The sequence below is a fragment of the Astyanax mexicanus genome, chromosome 23 (assembly GCF_023375975.1).
Source record: "Astyanax mexicanus isolate ESR-SI-001 chromosome 23, AstMex3_surface, whole genome shotgun sequence".
Lineage (NCBI taxonomy): Eukaryota > Metazoa > Chordata > Actinopteri > Characiformes > Acestrorhamphidae > Astyanax > Astyanax mexicanus.
The window spans coordinates 17525974-17538453 of record NC_064430.1 but is presented as its reverse complement, the minus strand read 5'-3'; the positions used below and the strand labels follow the sequence as shown (position 1 = coordinate 17538453).

Sequence of the window (12480 nt, the reverse complement as noted above, 5' to 3'; positions counted from 1 at the left end):
TGCTCTAAATGACAATATTTTGTGATTCAGAAACTGAAATGGTCACAATTTTGTTTGCAGAGCTGTATACTGGGCTGAGTCGGCCGAGTGATTCTTCTCTTAAGAGGGGTATCCAGTGTTTTTGTCTGATACTCACTGTACGATACTTTTGAGTGATATACCCTCAAAAGGGGTATCCAGTGTGTGACCCCATGCTGACCAAACTAGGTATGTGATGTAATAAACACTCCCTCAAAGTTTATTTCACAGTAACATTCTGTGACCCTCTGTTTACGGCTTTATTTGTCAGTTGTTAGACACAAACGTGTCCTAAAATATTATCCAGTGTCTCAGGCTCTGAGTTTTCCCGCAGCTGTGTAGCCTATACATGAGCGCAGAGCATGATAAACACATGGGCTTGTAAACAATGCTCTGAACCACTGATTCAATTTTGGACCAATTCAATCAGAGTGAGTCGACTCTACACTCAACCCATCGCGTTCCTTAAAATTCCTTAAAGCGACCAAACCACACACAGCTCACACATGATGATAATTTATGCAATATCAGCAGATTTTGAAGTTTAAACGTCTCCCAGCTTTCAAATGCCTTTTAAATGTTCTGTTTTTCTCAGCTTTTTTGCAATCGAGTGAATCAAAACACTGAACAATGGCTGAACAATGGTTCTTTTCTTGAACTTTCATTCGAAACGAGAGTAAGCGTGGGAGCAGGGCTGATGAAATCACTGAACTTTTTTCTATTTATTCTAACCAGTATTTTTTTTTTTTACGTAGGAGAGGATCTCCTCTCAAACAGCTCAGAGCTCACAGACAAAGTTAACTATCAGAGAAATTTCATAAATTTATTTTATTCTTCCTCAAAATGAAGAAAAATCATCATAATCACACATCATCACACTGTTAACTTTTTATTAGTTTTTTCTCTTTTATTATTAATAAAATAACAAATAATGCTAGTTCCATGTTCAAGGAATGTTAACTGAAATGCACTATCAAACCACTATCACTTCAACTCCACAATAATTCACATTGTCTTGCCACAAAAACAACACAGCAAGTGTTTAACCCTCCAGTTATTTTACGGGTCAAATCGACCCGTTTTGAAGTTTGAAGATCTAGGAAAAATAGTTTTATTTTTTTCAGTATGAAACGTCTTCTGCTTGCCTTAATTAGTGTAATCAACATAGAATATGAAAATGCTTCATCTCACATAAACATCTGTTTTATATGTTGGTCTTTCTAAAATAATAAGGTAGTGAAACATTTAAAAAAGTTTGAACTTATTAGTTTTATTTCTTTTATAAAAAAAAACGAGTGAACAATCCTAATTGAACCATTACCATTATTAAGTAAGGAACACCACTGCACTAAATATTGATTACATTGATAAAATTTAGAAATGGAGATATCAATGATTATATTCACACTGCTTGTTAGGTTTTTTTTAGACATCTTTTGGATAATTTAACATTTAACAATTAACCTCACTAACCTCAACAGATAACACCTCATAACATATAGGGCATCCAGAGAGAGAGACAGGCATTGCACACAGACACGCACAAAGACAGGCCAGACAGAGCAACTTGATGAGATGTCTCACCAGAGAGAGAGAGAGAGAGACAACCGGAAACAGAAATAAATAGAACGTGAGAGAGAGAGATCTGATGTGCTGATTTGCTTCTGACTGCTGAGTGTCACTGTTTTTATCAACGGCATCAACAGAGTGATAACCTACACACACACACACACACACACACAGCCAGCAGCGGTTCAGGTGAAGTTATTGCATTGGCTCAGCCCTACAACAGTCAAGCTCCAGCCAAGGCTAATAAACTTGCCGCGCTGTTATGGGGGGCAAATTACTTGATAATTGGCCTTAAAGCCCAGTTCTCAACATGTCGACCAACTTTACAGCAATTATCAGCAATGGCCTGAGGCTGCTTGCCCACTGGCTCTCTCTTCCTACACACACACACACACACACACTCTCTCTCTCTCACACACACACTCACACACGAGAAGTGTGTCAGAAACACTCAGCCACAGTGTTTTAGTAAGTAGACACACTGATTGCTCTTAAACTCACACTAGAAACAGAATGATCAGTGTTTGTGGATGCTGTTATTAACCTTTACAAGCGTTATTGGGTAACGCATCATCAGGCATGGCTTCTGTAAGCTTCTATATTGTCTTTTAAAATAACATACTTTGCTTCTTGGAATTAACCTCATAAAAAAAACAGTCATCATACTCAAAAGAGTGTGTAAATTAATGTACAAAACTGCTCAGTGCATCTCTTGAGTGTTTCTTACAGAGTACTGGGCTGAGTGGGATGAGTGATGTACTCTTGAGAGGGATATCCTGTTCGCGTTTTGATACTTACTGTTGCTGGCTAAAGCCACTACTCACACACTTCTAATCAGTGAAAAAACTCCTGCATCTGGACTGCAATTGAAAAAACAGGTGAGTGTTTGGCATTCTTGTTCACGTGACATATCGTTAGTCGGAGGACCCCTCATTTAAAATCTTATTTCGTGACTTAAATATTTTTTTATGGTTGAGTGGTGGTCACAAGTGGGGAATCCAGTTAGTAGGGCTGGGTATCAAAATTCTGATACTTACTGTATTAGGCTAACCAATGTACTCTGAGAGGGATTTCTAGTTAGTGGTCTGATACTCACTGTACTAGGCAGACACTGGTGTCCAGCACATTTAAACTTTGCCTGTTTGATGTTTTAGTTTCTAAATTTGGTGCTACTTTGTTCATGATTTAATTTCATAGCTGATAGTAAAAGTTAACTTTTTATTGTTGAGTGATGAACTCTCAAGAGGGGTATCCAGTTAGTGTTTTGACACTCACTGCACTAGAAATACACTGTTGTCCTGCTTATTAAAGTTTTGCCATTTTGATATTTTATTTTTGGTGTTACTTTGGTGTTCATAATCTGATTTCAAAGCTGAATGTCAAAGTTAACTTTTTATTGTTAAGAGATGAGCTCCCAAGAGGGGTATCCTGTTAATGTTCTGATACTTTAAAGGGCTTATTAAGTTTATGAATTACTAAAAATCCATGAAACAAAGCCAAAGCATGTCAATAGTAGGGCTTTGCTATATAACAATGATTGCTATATAACAATGTTTAGGGATTAAATAAATAAAACAATGGACTTCACATACGCACAAACGCACGCACACAAACACAAGCAAGTCTTCAGACAGCTCTTACCACTAACCACTTACACACCACACAAAACAACACACACACACAGAGCAGCAGAACAATAGCTCTCAGTCTCCACAAGACTCTACAACACTAACCACATACACAGCCCTCAAACATGCACATGCACGAAACAGAGCGGCCCAGCCTGCAAGCAGCCTCTTAACACTAACTGCCAATTTGTAGACAGTGACAGCTGCTACCAGATAAATGCTCTGTGGAAATAACAAGAGAGCGTTCAGACAGACCCGAGGGCTACCAATCCCGTTTCATCTCTGGCGAAATATCACCAAAACCCCTACAGCAGCTTATTATATCACACGTTACAAAAGAACAAAAAGAAAAGTCAAAAAGACAAGCTCAGGCAATTTGCTTTGGGCAGCCAACAGATTGCTAATTCTCACAGAACTGGATGTGCAATAAAAGAATTTGAATACTTTTCCTCTCTCTGCTAAAGATGAGTGCCTCAGGATCTCGTTCAACACTTTTGGTTTTACTTTGGTAAGAAACTACGGCTTTTCCTCTGAATTGCTGACAACATTTTCTTGTAAAACACTTTAAATAGGCACTAAGTGATTTTACGGAAAATATCAAAACATTGTAGGGCTACAGCATGGAAATCACACAGTGAACAAGCACAATACTCACATTGCAGGACATGCAATTTCATAACTGAAATATTAAAAGTAAAGGCTGTTTATTTCTGAGGGATGAGCTCCCAAGAGGGGAATCCAGTTAGTAGAGCTGGGTATCAAAATTCAATACCAAAAAGGTACCAACCAAAATGAAAATTCAATGCCTTTTTTCGATACTTGCCTACACTTTGTCTCTCCCTCTGTCTCCCCCTTTCTTGCTCTTTCTCTCCCTCGCTCAGTCTCTTTTCTCATGCTCTTTCCCTCTCTCATTCTGTCTCTCGCTTAATCTGTCTGTCTCTCCATCTCTCGCTCGGTCTCTCCGTCCCTCGCTTAATCACTCTGTAGCTTGCTCTGTTTCTCCCTCTCTCTCTCTCGCTTACTCACTCTGCCTCTCGCTCACTCCCTCTCTCGCTGTCTCTTGCTCACACTTACTGTCTTACTCTCTTTCACGCTGTCTCTTCTTCTCACTCTTTCTCTAGCTTAATCACTCTGTCGTTCACTCTGTTTCTCCCTCTCACTCTCTCACTTACTTGTTCTGTCTCTTCCTCTCTCACTTACTCGCTCTCTCTCACTCACTCTCTCTTGCTCTGTCTCAGGATCTCATTCAACACATTTTCCACTTTTTCCTCTCTCCCCTCTGTCTCCAAATTTCGCTCTGTCTTTCGCACTCTCAGCCACTCGCTCTGTCTCTCACTCTGCCTCTCTCTCTCGCTCTGCCTCTCCCATTTTCTGTCTCTCACTCTGTCTTTTGCTGTCTCTTGCTCTGTCTCCCTTTTTCACTCTGTCTCCGCCTCTCTAACTCTGTCTCACTCACTCGCTCGTCAGAGCTCACTCGCTCTGACAAATTTTGCCTCTACTTCCACTTTTGCTCTCATTTTACCATCATTACTGGGGACATATTGGGAACCATTCCAAACCCACACTCACTGGTTTTAATAACGCTGCTCATCACTGAGTGAATTAATTTAAGATCTCACTGCTCCCTTTCTGCCTTTCACTCTGAACTACACAATACTGCATTTTAACTTCCAGTACCTCAGTACTAAATTTTACAGTAAACTACTTAAACAATACGTACAGAAAGTGTTGAATATTTTAGTATTTCCACATTGAGGCGCATAAACACTTCAACTTCTACTCAAGACCTTTTTTTGATAGAGCACTCTAGAGGTCTCTAGAACTTTATACATGTCTGCTTACAAGATAACACCTCACAACATACACATCATTATTATTTTCATCCTTACTTTTTCGTTCTACCCATGTATTATATGTTATAATGTGAAGTTTAAGTGGTTTGAGGTCAGCAACTACTGACCTTAAATTTTAGGTCTTTTAAATTTTATGAAATCGCTGCTTGTTATTGTATTTTTGGGGCTGTGCTGGTGTAATAGCAGACTATCTAGAGGCTCAGATTTCATTTTTATTTCTTTTATTTATTGACCTTATCTGAGTAGAGGGCTGCCAGGATCCAGGTAGCTATGTGCGTAAGCAACAGCCACTTGCTATCGGACACGGCATGACTCAGCCAGGTATATAAAGCACAGTGAGTCATGTGTTTTTCACACACACACACACACACACACACACACACACACACACACACACACACAAACACATAAACACATAAACACACAAACACACACAACATTTAATTTTCACTCTCTGATCTCTATGGGATAGGTGAAGAATGTGCCCATGAAAGAGTGGCTAAGCTTCTAAGAACATGGAATAAGGTGTCCAATGTAAAGCAATTATCTCCATTTTTGTCGCTGTCATTATTAGTTTACTTCATAATTCAAACAAACAAAAAAACGTAGTCCTACACTCTGTAATTTTTTTTGATAAATAGACCAATAGAAAATCTCCAAAATTAGCTGAATGGACAATGATTTAAAAGAAGGTAAAAACAAAAAAAACTACATAAACAAATGTGAATCTGTAAAACTGCTGTGTTAAATGCACCAGGCGCAACCAGTGCAAAAACAATAGTGTAGGGGTGCCACTATGATTAAGATATCACTGGTTTGAATCCCGGTTATGCAGCTTGCCATCAGCTGCTGTAGCCATGAGAGAGCACCGAGTCGTAAGCGAGTCACTGCGCTTTCCTCCAAGCGGCTAGTGCGAGTCTTCACCCTTCTTGTGGTGTGGCATCACTAGTGATGGGGGATATACAGCTGATTAGCAGCTGAATGAGTGGGAAAATCAGCCTAGCTAACTTGGGGGGGAAAATTTTTTAAATAAACCTTCCTTTTCCATGCATATGTATTTATCTATTAAAATAGCTAACTTTACTTTTCTCAGTTCTGCTATTCCAGGTAGAATCACTCAGAAATTTCTACACTTTATTTATGTTTATATTTGTATATATTCACAACAGCAACAGCAGATAAGCTGCAAATACTGGATATATATCAGTATCAGCCCACAATTCCCGTATCAGCGCATTACAGACCAACACACACACAAATGGACAAAACACACACATGTGTGTACACACACACACACACACACATCCCTCATTTAAATTAAATACCTCTGCAAACACTGGCCCGGGGTCTCGGGGGTCGTAAAAACAACACTTCATTTTCTCCCTGCAACATTAATCATCCTAAAACTGAAGGCAAATCAATGCAGCCCAATAAAGGAGGCATGCAGCATGAAAGAGGTGTGTGTGTGTGTGTGTGTGTGTGTGTGTGTGTGTGTGTGATGAAGCATAAAGACCGCTGTGTGCATTCTGAGAGCGCTTTATTCCAGTGAGAGACAGAGAGAGAGAGACGGAGAGAACAAGTGCAACACATTTGTTCAAGTGCAACAATGACTGCATGCTGCAGCTTCGGTTAACGCAGCTCCTAATGCAGCGCATGCTGCAGTCTGATAAACAGTTAATTAAAACAGTAAATTAACGCATTAAGGTTTAAAATGCTGAGTTGATGCACCAACCATCTGATACTGCATCGCACACTTGGGCTGCATGATAGTGGAAAAAAATGAATTGCAATGTTTTTTCTTTTAAAGGTCTCCTTCCGCTAAAATCCATTTTTTCTTCTTCTTTGTGAAATACTATAGGTCTCTCTGAGTTGTATATGGAGGCTGCATATGAAACTGTTTCTCAGAATCCCTTGTCTGCAGTAGCTAGTAAAAGAAAAACCTCAGAAATACGAGTTGATCAGAGATATGTTTGGAGTCTACGTCAACCAGTGACTTCATGGCCTCGCCCACCTCGGCTCAGGACCACCCAGAGTCAGCGCTGAAGCCGGGCTGGAGCAGAGCCGACGCTGTCTCATTAACTAAGGAAGAGCTAACAGCTTCTGTTTACTATGTTTACATCTCTGTTTACAAAGCTGGGTCATGTTAGCTATCTTGAGTAAGTAACTGTAGGTTTAAATCGGATCTCCGGTCGATTCTACAGTTTACAGAGACCTTAAACATGCACTACGGGAAGCATGATTTGACAAGGTAGCACAACTCGACAGAACACAGGTTCAGAATTTATGATATAGTGCGAGCTCTGGGGCTTCGACGTGGTGAAACTGCCCAAGCACCGAATCACCAAGTCTGAGGTAAGAGTTTAGCAGCGTTAGTTTAGCTGAAAGAAATTTTATCAATGCTAAGGGGAAAACGACGCCAGTAAGCAACGTTTAAGGGCCGTGCCATTACCTAGCACTCAGTGCTATGTCTTTACAACTAAGGCTAAATCTCTGAAAACATTTGCACTTGAGAATACGTTCACAGTTCTTGAAAGTTTTCAGATTATCTAATCTTCATTTTTATTTTAGTAATTTTTTTCTTTACTTAGTTGAGAAGTTCTTACCATAATATGAATTAGAACATTACTCAAATAGGGCTATTCACTGTATTTACCAACTCTTCCTCTTCACAACTTTACAACTGATGCACTCAAACACATAAAGAGGCAAGAAATAATCAAGTTATTAACTCTTAACAAGTTCAGCACAGCTGTTAACTGAAAGCCATTCCAGGTGATTCTATGCCAATGGATGAATCTTCATAGTTTGGATGACTTTAGTACTAATTTACAATGCAGACAAACCCAAAACAATGAAACATCACTGAATTTACAATATATCTGAACGTCCTGACTGGTACTGTATATTGTGCTATACATTTGGCCATAGCCTATTTCACCATTTTAAATATCGGTACTGAATTACTCTCTAAATTACAGCCCTATCTGTAAGCATGGACAATTCTAGCCAGAAGCTGCCGGTCACAATCATTACCACCCACTACCACCACACTTTACTTTCCACTGGTACTGCTCCCTCCCTTCAGCCCATATACTTTGGTAAAATGAATGCAGAGTACTGTCAGACTGTTCTGTCCATAATTTACACACATTCATATCCGACATTTCCCCCAATCTAACGCAGTATCCAGCAGCATACCTGCTACGTTGACCTTCTCAGCGTTGGTGGTGCTGGGGGCAGGTGTCGCCGTGCCATTGGTCAGGTTGGTGGCCGAGCCGTTGTAGATGATGATGTCCACCTTGGACTCCAGCTTGGAAAGTCTTAGCATGATGTTGTCCAGCAGCACAGCCAGAGTTTTCTTCAAGTCTGCAGGAAGACATAAGCAAAAAGAGGTGGTTGCTTTGATGTTACAAGGTGCTTGCAAAGTGTTTGCTATAGTATCTCATATATTTGCTCGAGTGCTGATAAACGGTGAATAGGTGGCTGCTATGGTGTTGTTAAATGTTAAATGCAATGGTATCCCAGGTAGTTGCTGTACTGTCACTAAACAGAGAATAGGTAGCTGCAATGGTGCTGCTAAGTGGTTGCTATGACATCACTGTGGTGTGTCTAAGTGTGTCTAACGCAAGTGGCGACTAAGTTGTTGATAGGTATATGCTAGGTGGTTCCTATGGTATTCTTTTGGTGCCAAAACATTTGGGTCCACATATATTATATGAATAGTTTTATTTAGTTTTATTACTGCTATTTTACAGGCCAAATCAGGTTAAATCATGTTGTCTTTTAGAATATTAATAATAGATGGATTTAGAAAGACAGACAGACAGAAAGAGAGAGAGGCAAACACAGTGATTACTACAGGTCACTGTCCTTTATCAAGTGGACAGTTGCGCCATGCCGGTGCATCTCTCTCATGCAAGCTGGGAATTTAAAATTCCAAAAATTAATAAGGTCATGATTCTGGTATTACTGTAGTACTGAGACCTACACACACTCACACACACACACACGTTCGTACACCCAGATCGGACATTTTATTCTCAACAAGCCCTGACATAACACAAGCTTCTAGATAATCCCCCCACTGAGGGGTCATTTGAGCTCCTGAGCTGAAAGGAGATTAATCAAAACACCAGTTATCTTTCAGCTCGTACTGACGGGGACGACAATTATAACACTAAAGGTTCAGCTAAATATGACGTCTATCAAGTGTAGGTGTGTTCTGCAAACTTCAACGCATTGCACATACTTTAAAATGTACTAATTACAGATAACTTGCTGTTATGTGGCTGCTAGGTGGTTTACATGGTGTTGCCAGGTTCTTATAATGGTTTTCCAGGAGACTACTATAACTATAGCTTCCCATGTATTGGATCTGATGTTGCTAAGTGGATGCTATCATGTTGCTATACTATTGTGGTTACCACAGTACAGGATGTTGCTTGCTGGTTGCTACAACATCCAGCATCAATGATATGTGGTTGCTAAGTGGCTGATAAAGTGGTTATCCCAAGTGGCTGAGAGCTGGCTAATTTTCTCCAGAACAGGTAACCACTGAGCTTCAGCTAAGGTTAATTAACATTAGTAATTTCTAGTAGGTATGGGTGTTACTATGCACTCTGCTCGCAATTTGATTCCATTCACTTAAAGTGAAATTATCATTGTCTAAGCGGACAATAACAAAGAAAAAATAGTTATTACCTTAATAGGCTATTTTGTTTGTTTACTAAAGTATTTCCCCTTTTTTATTTACTTTGATTGCATTTAAAATTCAAACATGGTACATTTCATACTCATTCATACTCAGAGGTCTGCATCCACCTGGATTATCAAAGCAGTCAGTTGGTAAATTTAGAGTTAGGTAAAGTGATCCAGACTAGTGCTAGCTAAAGCATACATGCTACAACATACCAACATGTGTTGCATATATGCATACACATTATATCGCCCGATTATTGGCAATATACAGGCACTTTTCACTCCACTATCTTATTGGAAATTGAGGAATAGGTGGAGGATCTGTCGTCCCAGGCCACAAGAGGCAAAGCCTGGAGAGACATTACTTGTGCAGCGACCACAGAGAGACCACCACCCCCACCCACCCACCACATAGTGGTGAAAAAAAATCCCATTTATGTGACTGGTTCCAGTCAAAAATTGGTCCAGGCTGACAGTTCTTTGGGCTGTACGAGCGGGATTGCATCCTGTAGGGTTTAAACAATGCAACTGAATGACATTTAATAACAGAACACGGAATCGTACGTTCCCACAATGCACCTAAACAAATTTTTCTATCATAATGCATCATGCGTTGATGCTTTGTTACACCCCTACTAGTAGGGATGGCCAAGTCATTGCACCATTTTTGTGCTCACATTCATACCCAGATGATTACATCCATCTGGGTTATCGAAGCAGTAAGTAGGTAAAGTTTGAGTTAGGTAAAGTGATTTAGACTAGTGCTGGCTAAAGCTATCATGCTACAACACACTGACATGTTTTATGTATACACAGATGTATCATATTGTCCAATTATTGCCAATGAACAGCTCAAAAACATACTCTGTCTGTGCCTCAGTCCACAAGTTTCAAGCTAACACACTCTCCACCTTCCTCTAAGCTTGCCTGCTCTACAGGTTGACAAGAACACACAGCACCCAACACCTCCTGTCACACCTCACCACACCAACCAGGGTGTGTTTGTGGCAGGACATTCTTTCTTGCAAAAGCAGATGCAGAGAAAGAGAGATACTGAGAAAGTGCAAGAGAAAGAGTGAAGGAGGGAGTGCGTGGGAGACAACCTTGGCTAAGAAATCTGATCTTCATTCGATCTTCCACTCTCAAAGTGCACCAGGGATCAAGCCTGAGTCCGATTAAAGAGCATGAGGAGCAGAAAAGAACCAACAATAGCTACGATATTGAAAGTTCTTCTTAACCTTGGCTAAGAAATCCACTCCATCATCCTGTCTTCAGCTCCCATGGTGCATTGGTGTCAACTCTTAAGGCAGATTAAAAAAAGCCTGAAAAGAAAAGGAGCTAAGCACTTACGATTCCAATGATGAGAGCGGATGTGGAAGACAGAGTGACCTAGATATCCAAGGTTTTTTCTATTGTTTACCTGTTGTCAAACTTTATACTAAACTCTTCGTTTGCTCTACTGGTCATATACAGTTCATTTAGGTCTATCCTTACAGACCGTAGTCTTTTATTTGTTTCTCTGAATCATTTATTATTCTCCTTTCCCATGTTCTGCAATGTTCAGGACTCCACAGGGTAGACCACCACAGAGCAGCTATTATTTGCATAGTGGGTCATTCACAGGACTGTAGTGACACTGGTGTTATTGTTGGTGTGTGTTATGCTGGTACAAGTGAATCAGACACAGCAGTGCTGCTGGAGTTTTTAAACAGCTACTTATTTACAATTAAACTTGCCTTTTTGCCTTTCTAGGAACACAAGAACTCTTCCAGTTACATTCTACACACAATCATTTATACTCAACATTCAACCAAACAACACACAGCAGCTAATTGTGCACAGCATACTCTCAACCAGAAACAACAGTCACAAACACCAGGAGACATTTCTAGGAAATTTAGAGTGTCCAACATACATGATCTCCAAATTTTTCTACTGTGGGAAGAAACTGGAAGAAACTGGAGTCCCTCAAGGAAACCCATGCAGACACATTGAGAACATAGTATCTCCACCCAGTCAAGGACTTGAAACCAGAGCCCCAGCATTCTGGCAGCCAAACATGCTAACCACTAAGCCAGTGTGGCACCCTCAATATTACTGCTGGACTAAGAATACAATAGACAAACAACCAGAAAAACCCAGCCTGTGACCAATGATGAACTATCTATGAAGGGGTGTTCAATTCTGGCCAATACACAAAACAAATAGACATATCCAGACAGAGCATCCATCTGTTCCACAGTCCACAAGCTTTGTGCGAACACGAATACATTTTTTAATGAATCAAATCCAAGTAATAGTATTCAGGGTTGCATTCATTTTTCTCATCTTAGGTTGAACAAATCCTGGCCTGTGTCCAAGTAGGTTGTTTCTTAATCCAGAGCCATCTTGAGGCTTCCTCAGCTGCTTCTGTTGTTTCTCTGATGAGATTTTTTCTCAATTCTGCAAAAGCCAGAAGGTTGTAGGCTTTGGAAAGTGTAACAGCCGAAAAAGCCTCTACTAGCCGAAGCTCTTCAGCTCCGTGTGGCACTGTTCTAGCAGATCGGTGTACTTGACCTGCTTCCTTTCACTGCCCTCCCTTCCATTCTCTCCTCTCAGGGTATTGTAACAGCTCGAGCAGCACTTGTTTCATTGTTGCTGAGAAGAGGATGGCCGTGCACAAGCCGGTCACTGTAATATCCTCAAGAAAACGACAAAAAAAGGACTGCCCTCCA

General features: G+C 40.3%; 1 protein-coding gene across 1 annotated transcript in view; it reads right to left on the bottom strand.

Moving 5' to 3' along the window:
- mgat5 (alpha-1,6-mannosylglycoprotein 6-beta-N-acetylglucosaminyltransferase) overlaps positions 1–12480 on the bottom strand; it is a 168579-nt gene that overhangs the window by 100282 nt on the left and 55817 nt on the right. Inside the window, exon 3 of the mRNA XM_022668210.2 lies at positions 8267–8434. Coding sequence (XP_022523931.1) covers positions 8267–8434 — 168 coding nt within the window. The remainder of the gene's footprint in view (positions 1–8266; positions 8435–12480) is intronic.